The sequence below is a fragment of the Neoarius graeffei genome, chromosome 1 (assembly GCF_027579695.1).
Source record: "Neoarius graeffei isolate fNeoGra1 chromosome 1, fNeoGra1.pri, whole genome shotgun sequence".
NCBI classification, from domain to species: Eukaryota; Metazoa; Chordata; class Actinopteri; order Siluriformes; family Ariidae; genus Neoarius; species Neoarius graeffei.
In genome coordinates this window covers 64,004,663-64,019,680 of record NC_083569.1, presented here as the reverse complement: position 1 = coordinate 64,019,680, position 15,018 = coordinate 64,004,663, and the positions used below count along the sequence as shown (strand labels likewise).

At 40.0% G+C, this 15,018-nt stretch overlaps 1 protein-coding gene across 1 annotated transcript in view; it reads left to right on the top strand.

Moving 5' to 3' along the window:
- slc7a7 (solute carrier family 7 member 7) overlaps positions 1 to 15,018 on the top strand; it is a 37,535-nt gene that overhangs the window by 15,011 nt on the left and 7,506 nt on the right. Inside the window, exons 3-5 of the mRNA XM_060913609.1 lie at positions 10,738 to 10,863; positions 10,973 to 11,117; positions 11,839 to 11,962. Of these exons, the coding sequence (XP_060769592.1) occupies positions 10,738 to 10,863; positions 10,973 to 11,117; positions 11,839 to 11,962 (395 nt within the window). The remainder of the gene's footprint in view (positions 1 to 10,737; positions 10,864 to 10,972; positions 11,118 to 11,838; positions 11,963 to 15,018) is intronic.

The window sequence follows — 15,018 nt, the reverse complement described above, 5'->3', positions numbered from 1 at the left end:
ATGTGAGTGTGAATGGTTGTCTGTGTCTATGTGTCAGCCCTGTGATGACCTGGCGACTTGTCCAGGGTGTACCCCGCCTTTCGCCCGTAGTCAGCTGGGATAGGCTCCAGCTTGCCTGCAACCCTGTAGAACAGGATAAAGCGGCTAGAGATGATGAGATGAGAAAGTAGCCAACGTTTCTCTTGACACTATTGGCATTATCTTAACCAGCTTCACGAGGTAGTTGTCTGGAATGCTTTTCAATTAACAGGTGTGCCTCGTCAAAGGTTAATTAGTGCAATTTCTTGCCGCCTTAATGTGTTTGAGCTCACACTAAATAATAAAAATACAGTAAATGGCTCTATTGCACAACTGTAGTAATCCATATTATGTCAAGAATCGCTCAGCTCAATAAAGAGAAATGACATCCATCATTACTTTAAGACGTGAAGTGTCTTCCATCCATCCATTATCTGTAGCCGCTTATCCTGTTCTACAGGGTCGCAGGCAAGCTGGAGCCTATCCCAGCTGACTAAGGGTGAGAGGCAGGGTACACCCTGGACAAGTCACCAGGTCATCGCAGGGCTGATGCATAGAGACAACCAACCATTCACACTCTCATTCACACCTACGGTTAATTTAGAGTCACCAATTAGCCTAACCTGCATGTCTCTGGACTGTGGGGGAAACCGGAGCACCCAGAGGAAACCCACACAGACACGGGGAGAACATGCAAAGAAAGGCCCTCGCCGGCTGCTGGGCTCGAACCCAGGACCTTCTTGCTGTGAGGCAACAGTGCTAACCACTACACCACTGTGCTGCCCTGAAGCATCTTTTAATTAATAAAAATAAAGAAAAAAAACATTGAATTAAAAGGTGTGTCCAAACTTTTGACTAGCAGTGTGTGTGTGTGTGAGAAAAGGATATTACACAGTTGTGCAAAAATATGAAGTTTATCTTTAAGTGGTGAATGTATACAGTGGGGCAAAAAAGTATTTAGTCAGTCACCAATTGTGCAAGTTCTCCCACTTAAAAAGATGAGAGGCCTGTAATTTTCATCATAGGTATACCTCAACTATGAGAGACAAAATGAGAAAAAAAAATCCAGAAAATCACATTGTCTGTCTGATTTTTAAAGAATTTATTTGCAAATTATGGTGGAAAATAAGTATTTGGTCAATAACAAAAGTTTCTCAATACTTTGTTATATACCCTTTGTTGGCAATGACAGAGGTCAAACGTTTTCTGTAAGTCTTCACAAGGTTTTCACACACTGTTGCTGGTATTTTGGCCCATTCCTCCATGCAGATCTCCTCTAGAGCAGTGATGTTTTGGGGCTGTCGCTGGGCAACACGGACTTTCAACTCCCTCCAAAGATTTTCTATGGGGTTGAGATCTGGAGACTGGCTAGGCCACTCCAGGACCTTGAAATGCTTCTTACGAAGCCACTCCTTCGTTGCTCGGGCGGTGTGTTTGGGATCATTGTCATGCTGAAAGACCCAGCCATGTTTCATCTTCAATGCCCTTGCTGATGGAAGGAGGTTTTCACTCAAAGTCTCACGACACATGGCCCCATTCATTCTTTCCTTTACACGGATCAGTCGTCCTGGTCCCTTTGCAGAAAAACAGCCCCAAAGCATGATGTTTCCACCCCCATGCTTCACAGTAGGTATGGTGTTCTTTGGATGCAACTCAGCATTCTTTCTCCTCCAAACACGACAAGTTGAGTTTTTACCAAAAAGTTCTATTTTGGTTTCATCTGACCAAATGACATTCTCCCAATCCTCTTCTGGATCATCCAAATGCACTTCAGATAGGCCTGAACATGTACTGGCTTAAGCAGGGGGACACGTCTGGCACTGCAGGATTTGAGTCCCTGGCGGCGTAGTGCGTTACTGATGGTAGCCTTTGTTACTTTGGTCCCAGCTCTCTGCAGGTCATTCACTAGGTCCCCCCGTGTGGTTCTGGGATTTTTGCTCACTGTTCTTGTGATCATTTTGACTCCACGGGGTGAGATCTTGCGTGGAGCCCCAGATCGAGGGAGATTATCAGTGGTCTTGTATGTCTTCCATTTTCTAATAATTGCTCCCACACTTGATTTCTTCACACCAAGCTGCTTACCTATTGCAGATTCAGTCTTCCCAGCCTGGTGCAGGTCTACAATTTTGTTTCTGGTGTCCTTTGACAGCTCTTTGGTCTTGGCCATAGTGGAGTTTGGAGTGTGACTGTTTGAGGTTGTGGACAGGTGTCTTTTATACTGATAACGAGTTCAAACAGGTGCCATTAATACAGGTAACGAGTGGAGGACAGAGGAGCCTCTTAAAGAAGTCGTTACAGGTCTGTGAGAGCCAGAAATCTTGCTTGTTTGTAGGTGACCAAATACTTATTTTACCAAGGAATTTACCAATTAATTCATTAAAAATCCTACAATGTGATTTCCTGGATTCTTTCCCCCCATTCTGTCTCTCATAGCTGAAGTGTACCTATGATAATTACAGGCCTCTCTCATCTTTTTTAAGTGGGAGAACTTGCACAATTGGTGGCTGACTAAATACTTTTTTGCCCCACTGTATATCATGAGTGAGCGAAGTGAACAAGTGATATATTTTTCAACACAAGAAGATAAACTTCATAACTTCGCGCAGCCATGTAATATCCTCTATATATTCTATGGAAACGAGCATTTTACTGGGAAATAGACCACTAGGATTTTTCATACGAGCTATATTCGGGATATTGAGAACCAAAACCGTGCCATAAATCTCTTTATTCTTTTTCGCGGTCCGGTTTCCATCAAATCCTGCGCTCTGATTGGCTGGTCAGTGGGTCTGTATCCTACGATACGCACCTCTGGCGACTCACTCGTTCACAACAACAAACATAGTAGCAATTTTTGTCAACATTTATTTTCGCATTTCTCAGGAGAATAGCATTAATTTTACATCATGGATAGCGATAACAACAGTGTTTACAGCGAAAGTGAGTTTTACTACCCTGAGGAAGAAGAAATAAAAGAAAACATTGCAGGAGAAAGCTAAAAAAACTGTAACTGTTGCTAACGTTGAGCAAAAACATGGCTGAATCCTGAATGACTCAGTTTTGTATAAATAGGGGACGACATAGGCGGCAAAATGTCGTTTTTTTCCTGACATGGAAGTGCACTTGTATACCGAGGAGGAAGCAATTTGCATTACAGCCGTGAATGAGGATTCAAAATGGCGGCTCGGCTCGGTTTTCCCTTTCAGGCGCTCTCGTTTTCTGTTAGAATTTGGTAAAGAAAAAAATAAATATACTAGCTTAAGGTCGGTCCGTATGGTGAAATACCATGACCTCGGCCTTGAATAGGGCCTCGGTCAGTACTTTCAAGACCTCAGGCACGGTATTTCACGATACAGACCAACCAGCTGGTAAATTTTTATATATATATATATATATATATATATATATATATATATATATATATATATATATATATATATATTAGTGTGTATGTGTGTGTGTATCACTTGTGAGGAAATTGATGAATTGTTTTGATAAATTTGGGTACTTTTTTGTTTGTGTCTATACACTGCGTTCCAAATTATTATGCAAATGACATTTTTCACTGGTTTTCCAAAATAAATAACTAAATGACAAGTCATCATAATTTTCAAGTCATCAACCGTTAGAGTACAAAGCAAATGTTTTTGAACGAACCTTCCAATGATAACTGTATTTTTTAAAAAATTGAAAAACTGAAAAAAATTGAAAATGCACTGTTCCAAATTATTATGCAAAGCAGAGTTTTAAAAGATTTTGTTCTTGTAAAGAACTGAAAATGGCCATTTGTGAAATTGGAAGCATCAGCAGGTGATAATTACTCAAAAACATCTTACAGTTCTAGTTCCATTACTGGATTTGTAGCTGATTCACAGCACACACATAATTGTGCAGATTAAGGCGCATTAAGAAAGGTTTCTGTCCGATAAATACATTCGATTAAGAGAATATATGCTAAAATATATTACAAAGCAGGAAAAAGGTGAAACAGTTCAAATTTGAAGCTGCTGGTAGCTCTGGAGTCCCACAAACACCAAGAAGATGTTAAGAAACCTTCTATTTGGCCCACCTTAACTAATGCTCACAAGCAGAAACAACCTAGAAATACAAGAAAACCACATGCATGAGTGCATAGGTATTCTTAACAGCATGAGATGGTGCACTGCCATGCCCATACACGAAGACGATATAAAGTGGTCAGTAGTCAGTCTTAAACTCAACATACTTCCCAAACATCATTTTCACACATTTGGGTACCCTAAAGGAGGCATCCAGGTGTCTCCCCATGATTCCAGCCCAAATCATGACTCTGTCTCCTCTTTGCTGATGTAGTAGCCTTATTAGGACATGGTGGTCATTCACCAACCATCCACCTGGAGCATCCAGGGCACTCAACAGTGCAAGGACACTCAACAGTGAACAAGACTGTTTGAAAAGTAGTCTTTATGTATTTCTAGGCCTACTGGAGTCGTTTCTGCTTGTGAGCATTGGTTAAGGATGACCAAATAGAAGGTTTATACATAACTGCATATCTACACCTTGGTGTTTCTTAGACTCCAGAGCTACCAGCAGCTTCAAAAGTGACTTGTTTGTTGCTTTGTAATGGTATTTTATCATTTACTCTCTTGTTCTGATGTATTTATCTGGAAGAACCTTTCTTAATGTGCCTTTATCTGCACAAACCTGTGTGTGCTCTGAATCAGCTACACATCCAGTAATGCAACTTGAACTGTAATATTTTTTGATTGAACTAGGTTTTGATTCCAGTAATTATCACCTGCTAATGCTTCAAATTTCATAAATGGCCATTTTCAGTTCTTTACAAGAACAACATCTTTTGAAACTCTGCTTTGCATAATAATTTGGAACAGTGCATTTTCAGTTTTTCAATTTTTATCACTGGAAGGTTCGTTCAAAAATATTTGCTTTGTACTCTAACGGTTGATGACTTAAATTATGATGACTTGTCATTTAGTTATTTATTTAGGAAAACCAGTGAAAAATGTCATTTGCATAATAATTTGGAACGCAGTGTATAATAAAAAGAACACATATTGGCTTGAAAATATGAAGTTTATCTTCTTGTGTTAAACTTGCATTTTTTCATATGAAATACATCATGGATCAGACTGACATTTAAATAATATTGGCTGGCATTGAGTGGGATATCAGATATATTCCATTCAGCTAGCATGATACTGAACAAGTCAAAGATGAGTTCAATATCATGCTAGCTGAATGGAATATCTGATATACCATGAAAAAAGTCAGCTATTAATAATAATAATAATAATATTATTATTATTATTATTATACATTCCTTTCAGTTGTTCAATGAGTCTCTTTCAAAATTCTCTCAAAATCTTCCATATTTAATGAAGCAAACCTGCTGGCCATGCTTGTTTATAAATTGTCATAGTCACTCGCTAGCACGGAAGTTTTACATGCCTGACGTGACGTCATGTCTTGACAACCATGCAATATCGTAAACCATATTCAACGCTCCTTCTCCATTGGGTAGAGTGACGTAATACACGTACAGTGGTGCTTGAAAGTTTGTGAACCCTTTAGAAATTTCTATATTTCTGCATAAATATGACCTAAAACATCAGATTTTCACACAAGTCCTAAAAATAGAAAAAGAGAACAGAGTTAAACAAATGAGACAAAATATTATACTTGGTCATTTATTTATTGAGGAAAATGATCCAATATTACATCTCGGTGAGTGGTAAAAGTATGTGAACCTTTGCTTTCAGTATCTGGTGTGACCCCCTTGTGCAGCAATAACTGCAACTAAATGTTTCCGGTAACTGTTGATCAGTCCTGCACACCGGCTTGGAGGAATTTTAGCCCATTCCTCCGTACAGAACAGCTTCAACTCTGGGATGTTGGTGGGTTTCCTCGCATGAACTGCTCACTTCAGGTCCTTCCACAACATTTCAATTGGATTAAGGTCAGGACTTTGACTTGGCCATTCCAAAACATTAACTTTATTCTTTAACCATTCTTTGGTAGAACGACTTGTGTGCTTAGGGTTGTTGTCTTGCTGCATGACCCACCTTCTCTTGAGATTCAGTTCATGGACAGATGTCCTGACATTTTCCTTTAGAATTCGCTGGTATAATTCACAATTCATTGTTCCATCAATGATGGCAAGCCGTCCTGGCCCAGATGCAGCAAAACAGGCCCAAACCATGATACTACCACCACCATGTTTCACAGATGGGATAAGGTTCTTATGCTGGAATGCAGTGTTTTCCTTTCTGCAAACATGATGCTTCTCATTTAAACCAAAAAGTTCTATTTTGGTCTCATCCATCCACAAAACATTTTTCCAATAGCCTTCTGGCTTGTCCACGTGATCTTTAGCAAACTGCAGACGAGCAATATTCTTCTTTTTGGAGAGCAGTGGCTTTCTCCTTGCAACCCTGCCATGCACACCATTGTTGTTCAGTGTTCTCCTGGTGGTGGACTCATGAACATTAACATTAGCCAATGTGAGAGAGGCCTTCAGTTGCTTCAAAGTTACCCTGGGGTCCTTTGTGACCTCGCTGACTATTACACGCCTTGCTCTTGGAGTGATCTTTGTTGGTTGATCACTCCTGGGAGGGTAACAATGGTCTTGAATTTCCTCCATTTGTACACAATCTGTCTGACTGTGGATTGGTGGAGTCCAAACTCTTTAAGGATGGTTTTGTAACCTTTTCCAGCCTGATGAGCATCAACAACGCTTTTTCTGAGGTCCTCAGAAATCTCCTTTGTTCATGCCATGATACACTTCCACAAACATGTGTTGTGAAGATCAGACTTTGATAGATCCCTGTTCTTTAAATAAAACAGGGTGCCCACTCACACCTGATTGTCATCCCATTGATTGAAAACACCTGACTCTAATTTCACCTTCAAATGAACTGCTGATCCTAGAGGTTCACATACTTTTGCCACTCACAGATATGTAATATTGGATCATTTTCCTCAATAAATAAATGGCCAAGTATAATATTTTTGTCTCATTTGTTTAACTGGGTTCTCTTTATCTACTTTTAGGACTTGTGTGAAAATCTGATGATGTTTTAGGTCATATTTTACAGAAATATAGAAAATTGTAAAGGGTTCACAAACTTTCAAGCACCACTGTAGGATAAGCGATATGCTAACAATATTGCATGCGATCAAACCAAATGAATGAAACCCGCTAGAAGGGAATAGAATACATGTTTTTATTCCATCGAAAAAGTGTCCTGTATGTATAATAATTTCCAATATTTTACTCCGATGACGTCACTCCTCATGTTTTCCTACTGAATGGATGCGTGTTGCCAAAATTCTTTTGATTAACTTTTTTTGTGTGTGTGGATGTGTCCTTATAATATGAAGAGCATTATATGGTGCCGTGAAGATATGAAGTTTATGATATGAGTGATGAACATATTCACGAGTGACATATTTTTCAAAACAAGAAGATAAACTTCATATGTTCACACCACCATGTAATGTTCTTTATATTATTTGGGCACATCCACAATAAAACCCCAAAACAAAAAAAACAAAAACAAACAAACAAAAAAGCCCACAAGTTAATCAAAAGAATTTTAATTCTGAACCAGTTCATCGTTTTAACAACGCGTGTCAAGTCAGTGGGAAAACACTGGGAGTGATGTCATTGATATGAGTAAAGATATTGGAAAAAATGTTACTCAGGTCCAGGATGTATTTTGTATGAAAAATTAGTGGCGTATTTCCCAGTAAAACATGTGTTTTATATAATATATAAAAACTAGTGTGTATACAGTGGATATAAAAAGTGTACACACTCCATTAAAATGCTGGGTTTTTCTGATGTAAAAAAAAATGAGACCATAATAAATTATTTCAAAACTTTTCCCACCTTTAATGTGACCTAAAACCTGTACAATTCAGTTGAAAAACAAACAAATCTGTTAGGGGGAAAAACATAAATAAAAAATGTACAGTGAGCTGGTTGCATAAGTGTGCACACCCTTAAACTAATACTTTGTTGAAGCACCTTTTGATTTAATTACAGCATTCAGTCTTTTTGGGTCGGAGTCTATCAGCCTGCCACATCTAGACTTGGCAATATTTGCTCACTCTTTCTTGCAAAAGTGCTCCAAATCTGTCAGATTGTGAGGGCCTCTCTTGTGCACAGCCCTCTTCAGATCACCCCCACAGAATTTCAATTGGATTTAGGTCTGGGCTCTTGCTGGGCCATTCCAAAACTTTTTTGGGGTCATTGTCATGCTGAAAGGTGAAATTCCTCTTCATCTTCCTAGCAGACACCTGAAGGTTTTGGGCCAAAATTGACTGGTATTTAGAACTGTTCATAATTCCGTCCCCTGTTCCAGCTGAAGAAAAACAACCCCAAAACATGATGCTGCCACCACCATGCTTCACTGTGGGTATGGTGTTCTTTTGGTGATGCGCAGTGTTGTTTTTGTGCCAAACATACCTTTTGGAATTGTGGTCAAAAAGTTCAACCTTGGTTTCATTAGACCATAACACATTTTCCCACATGATTTTGTGAGAGTTGATGTATTTTTTTTGCAAAATTTAGCCGGGCCTGGATGTTTTTCTTTGGCCCTACCTCATAGTCCAGACATATGGAGAATATGGGAGATTGTTGTCACATGTAGTACACAACCAGTACTTGCCAGAAATTCCTGCAGCTCCTTCAGTGTTGCTGTAGGCCTCTTGGCAGCCTCCCTGACCAGTTTTCATCTTGTCTTTTCATCAATTTTGGAGGGACGTCCAGTTCTCGGTAATGTCACAGTTGTCCCATATTTTCTCCACTTCTTGATGACTGTCTTCACTGTGCTGCATGGTATATCTCATGCTGTGGAAATTTTTTTGTACCCTTCTCCTGACTGATACGTTTCAACAATGATATCCCTCTCTGCGAACCCTGGCTTTTGCTGGAGGATGAAAGTGAGTAAATGTCTGAACTTTATTTGGGGTTAATCAGTGTCATTTTAATTGATGGCAGGTGTGAACCCAAAAAGACTGAATGCTGTAATTAAGTCAAAAGGTGCTTCAACAAAGTATTAGTTTAAGGGTGTGCACACTTATGCAACCAGCTTATTGTAGGTTTTTTATTTTTTATGTTTTTCTCCCTAACAGATTTGTTTGTTTTTCAATTGAATTGTACTTGATAGGTCACATTAAAGGTGGGAAAAGTTTTGAAATTATTTATCGTTGTCTCATTATTATTTTTTTTTACATCAGAAAAGCCTATCATTTTAATGGGGTGTGTACACTTTTTATATCCACAGTATATCAATGCTGTTGTCGAGTCACTAAACCTTGAGTCAGAGTCCAGTCTCAAGTCCGAGTCAAGTCCAAGTCATTAAAAAAATTTCAAGTCGAGTCCACTATTGATCCGAGTTAAGTCCAACACTCCAACCGCACCATTTGATGGTGGTTATTTTAGCGCCAATAACATTAGTTCACTCCTGAATGTGACGTATGAACAGGTGAATGTGCTTCTCTTTATCAGGGAGTGCAAAGTATTCTGTCAGAGATGGTTGGGAGACGGATGTAAGTGCAGAAGGTGTGTTTATTAATACAAGTGAAGACAGGTAAACAATCCAGAATGGTAGGCAAAATCGTAAAACAGTGAAACAGACAACAGGTTGAGTGAGGCACAAACGAGCTATCGTAGACTCGGCAGAATCAAAGACGAGAAATAGGAAATCAGGGATCAGGAAACCAAAGAAGGAAATAAGGCTCGGTAACGTGTCAGCAAAACAACACAATACTTTGCAAAGTAAGTGTGTTTTCACAGTTTTTATATAGGCGCGCTGATTGCGCCTTAATTCTGTGCAAGTGCGAGTCATTTACAGTGCGCGCAAGAGAGTCCGCTTGGTCCAGAGCGTGCCCGAGAGTCTATATGATGCATGCATCAAGGCGCGCAGGTGTGACACTCTTACATGAAATTAGTTCAAAATTAATGTAGATATAAATATATTTTGCCAAATTATTATGGCATGTTACAAAAAAATATCAGAGTCCTCGTTTACATTTTCTGACTCCTAATGCAGTTAACGCACGAGTCCGAATCCAAGTCATCAGTGCTCAAGTCCAAGTCGAGTCACAAGTCCTTAAAATTAGGGCACGAGTCGGACTCAAGTACTCCAAGCTTGATATATATAACACACACACCGATCAGCCATAACATTGAAACCTCCTGCATAATATTGTGTAGGTCCCCTTTGTTCTCACAAGACCTGCCATTTTGGAGATGTTTTGACCGAGTAGTCTAGCTATCACATTTTGGCCCTTGTCAAAACCGCCTAGATCTTTACACTTGCCTATTTTTCTTGCTTCCAACACATCAACTTTGAGAATTGACTGTTTGCCTGCTGCCTAATATATCCCACCCCTCCTTGATAGTTGCCATTGTAATCAGTGTTCTTCACTATACCTGTTTTAATGTTATGGCTGATCAGGTATATATATCTGATAGCTGTGTGTGTGTGAGAGAGAGAGGGAATATAGCAAATGATATTTTAATGAGCTGAATTTGTTCTTTTAAGTTCAAATGGATTTTTGACATTATTCTTGTAAAACAACTGTATATTAAGCATTCTTTTTCGTAGCATATAGTGAATCCATATTACATTTTTATTCCTTTGCTGTTCTAAATAATATATATTACATAGATTTGAGTGTATGTGTAATAAATCTGAAAATAATCTTCAGGTTTGCTGACCTTTGTGAACTGTGCCTATGTGAAGTGGGGGACTCGTGTACAAGACTTTTTCACCTATGCTAAAGTCATCGCTCTCATTGCTGTCATCATCACAGGCCTTGTCAAGATATTCCAGGGTAGGGAAATTATCTTCTCATTATTTACTACCTTTCATTATTAACTGCACCCACTGCACATGTTAATGCTAATTTGTTACCATGCGTTGTCTGTCTGTGTTTATTTCAGGTTACACACAGAATTTCGAGGGACTGTTTGAAGGTTCGACCCAGGATCCTGGTAATGTGGCTCTGGCTCTGTACTCGGCTCTGTTCTCGTACTCAGGCTGGGACACCCTCAACTTTGTCACTGAGGAGATCGAAAACCCTGAGAAGTGAGGAGAATTAAACACTGTACACAATCTATGTTGTCAAGTCTTCATAAATTAGTTAAAAGACAGAAATGTATAGAAGAAATGTTCCTGTATCCAGAAACGAGTAATGATAAAAGGATGGTTTAGATCAAAACATCTTTTGAATGAAGGTGACGCTTTATTCAGTGGTTTAAAACCTTTCTTTGGAGAAAATCACTCTGTAATGGTTAATGAGGTACAAACCACAAAAGAGGCAATTACAGTCAGAGAAATGTGAGAGCAGAACACTGAATGTAAAGCAGAATATAGATGAGATTGTGGTATATAAGAAAGGGTATAGTAAGAGGGAATGTGCCACCCTCTTTCAGTGGTTAGCTGACTGAGCATGAAATAAGCAGCAGGCATGTGATAATTTGCTGATCATATGCTCTTGCTGAGGTTCTAAAGTTAATAATTTGATCTGAGGTCTTCTTTAACATACCTGTAGAAACTGTCTCTTCAGCGTCCTCCAGCACACTGATTAGTAACCAAATGCACATACAGGTACACTCATGAACAAACAGGATAATCATTTAGCCAAATGATCTACAATGCCCAGTCATGCATAAACTGGGTTCATGAGCCATAGTCTTAAGTCCTCTTGAAAGGGTTCTGGGGATGTTTTTATTTGTGTCTAATTGATGGCACTGAAACCATATTAACACCCTCTGTTGCCCCCTGCTGGAAAATGTGTGTAATACAGGAACCTGCCACTGGCCATTGCCATCTCCATGCCCATCGTCACAGTGATCTATATCTTGACCAATGTGGCCTACTATACTGTTCTGCCAATTCCTGCTATTCTGGACAGTGATGCTGTAGCTGTGGTGAGTACTCCCACACTCATAAAATAACATTATATTACATCAGGGGTTCCTAAACTTTTCCATGCCAAGGCCCCCCAAACAGCATTAGCTTCTGGCTGGGGACCCCCTTTGCAAACCCACAGACAATGCTACAAAATATGTAAAGAAACATCAACTTTTAGAATGTTTTCTCTTACTTTTATTCAATATTCAATAATTGTTAAATTTGTTTAGCATAAGAATATTATTAACTAACATGTTTTCAACACAAATATTTTCGCACTGAACAATAAACTTTTCAACAAACTGTTGATAAGAACAGCACAAAAGAAATCAAACCACTCTCAATTGTGTGTGTGTGTCTGTCTGGGAGTGACAGATGGTTTACACTAGTGGGAGGGATGGGCTTGGTGGCTCCTACATAGTTTGTCAACCCTGGGCTTAATCTCCGTCAGTGCCATACGCATGTCATTGTCCACATGTAGACGTGCTCTATGTTTGGTTTTGAGTACCTTTTAAAGTTGAAAAGCCAGACTCACACAAGTAGGTTGTTGCAAAAGGGAGAAGGCATTTCAATGCCCTGTCAGCCAAGCTGGGATAGTCCTCTCTTACATGTAGCTAGTAAGTAGTTAGACAGGGGAAGAGCCTCAAAGTCCATTTTTAAATCCCCCGAGTTTGTCATCTCAATCAGCTCCTCCTGTGACTTTAAGTCCACACTAGAACTGACACCGGGGGCAAAGGGGTTCCTAACCCAGTTTAAATGTGTGTTTTTGAGGTCAGGGAAATAGTCTTTGAAATATGCTTGGAGGTGCTCCAGGTGGGACTGGATCAATGGAGAGACGGAGCCCAAATCATCACATGACAGCAGCTCCTGGTGAAGTAGTGGGAACATTTCTGTAACTCCCTCCTGGAGCTTGTTTGACCACAGCATGATCTTTTTGGAAAAAGCACGCACTTTGTCTTGCACCTGGAGTATGTACGTGTCGCGTCCTTGCATGCTTTGATTCAGTACATTTAGATGCTGGAAAATGTCTGACATGTATGCAAGTTTGCGGATCCAGGTTGCATCGGTGAATCGATCTGCCAGCTGATGCTTTTCAGATGAGAGGAACTTTGCAACCTCCCTCCGCAGCTCATAGACACGGTTCAAAACTGCGCCCCGTGACAGCCAGCGCACGTTCGAGTGAAGCAGCAGCCCCTCAAAATGAGTGCCCATCTCATTACAAAGCAGAGTAAACAGTCTGTGTTTCACGGGACGGGCTTTAATAAAATTCATTACTTGTATAACCTCCTGTAGTACCTGATTCAACTCGTTATCCATCCTTTTTGCGACCAGTGCCTCGCGATGGAGCATGCAGTGTGTGGCCACTACATGTGGGGCCTTCTGCTTAATGAGCGCGGTCACTCCACTGATCTTCCCAGTCATTGCCATGGCTCCGTCCGAACACACCCCCACACAATGGGTTCAGTCCAATCCGTTAGACTCGATGTAATCGTCCAAAACTTGAAAAATGTCTTTCCCAGTAGTTCTTCTTTCAAGTGCTTTACAAAATAGTATTTCCTCCACAAACCTTTCCTGTGAAATAAATCTGATGGACACAAGCAGTTGGGCCTCATTGGATAAACCTGTGCTCTCATCCAGCTGAAGTGCGAAGTATTCGCTGGCTCTCACCTGCTCAGACAGCTGAGCAGATATGTCTTGAGCCATGTCACCAATCCGTCGGCTCAGTGTTATCAGAGAGTGGGACAGCATCGTTTTTTTTTTTTTTTTGGCAGCATCCTCACCAAGCAATTCTCAGACAATGTCTTTGGTGGCTGGTAAAATCAAATCCTCTCCAATTGAGTGAGGTTTTTTAGCACGAGCAATGTGGTACGAGGCTAAAAATTATGCCTTCAGGGCCCGCTTGGGGACAGTAGCTTGCTGGGTGAATGCAGCAGATTGCCTGACCAAATGCTCTTCTTTGCGTCTGAAGAAATCTACTGTTTTTTCAGCATCTGTCGGATGTTTTTGTACCAAGTGACGCTGAAGTTTCGAAGGTTTTAAGCACTCGTTTGACAGGGTCTCCAGACAGAGGACGCATTTCGGGCAATCATGGCCATTTTTCTGTATGGCTGTAAAGCCATACTTAATGTATGCTGCCTCATATTTTCGGATTTTAGTTGGCCAGGACTTCTTAGTTTTTGTCGCAGCAGTGTCCTCCACAGCAGGGCTGTTGGTTTGTTCCTTCAGTCTCTTCTTCAAAAACCTGTCCGTTTTGCGCTAGCAATATGCTAGCTTGAGGAACAAAGCTGCTTGATAAATGGCGCAAACCGCAACGTCACAGGCAATCGGAGACATAAGCATGGCAAACAATGTTTCGATATGATGTATTATTAATAATTATATTTTATAATAATGATTAAAAAACTAATTACAATATATTTAATAATAATTATTTAAAAAAAAATTTTTCTGCAATTTATCGTCCCTCCAACTTTGAAGCCCCCCTAGCGCCCCCTGGTGGCCCCCCAGGGGGCCGTGGCCCCCACTTTGAAAACCACTGTATTATATTATATTACATTACATTACAACACCAATTCCAAAAAAGTTGGGACAAAGTCCAAATTGTAAATAAAAACGGAATGCAATAATTTACAAATCTCAAAAACTGATATTGTATTCACAATAGAACATAGACAACATATCAAATGTCGAAAGTGACACATTTTGAAATTTCATGCCAAATATTGGCTCATTTGAAATTTCATGACAGCAACACATCTCAAAAAAGTTGGGACAGGGGCAATAAGAGGCTGGAAAAGTTAAAGGTACAAAAAAGGAACAGCTGGAGGACCAAATTGCAACTCATTAGGTCAATTGGCAATAGGTCATTAACATGACTGGGTATAAAAAGAGCATCTTGGAGTGGCAGCGGCTCTCAGAAGTAAAGGTGGGAAGAGGATCACCAATCCCCCTAATTCTGCGCCAACAAATAGTGGAGCAATATCAGAAAGGAGTTCGACAGTGTAAAATTGCAAAGAGTTTGAACATATCATCATCTACAGTGCATAATATCATCAAAAGATTCAGAGAATCT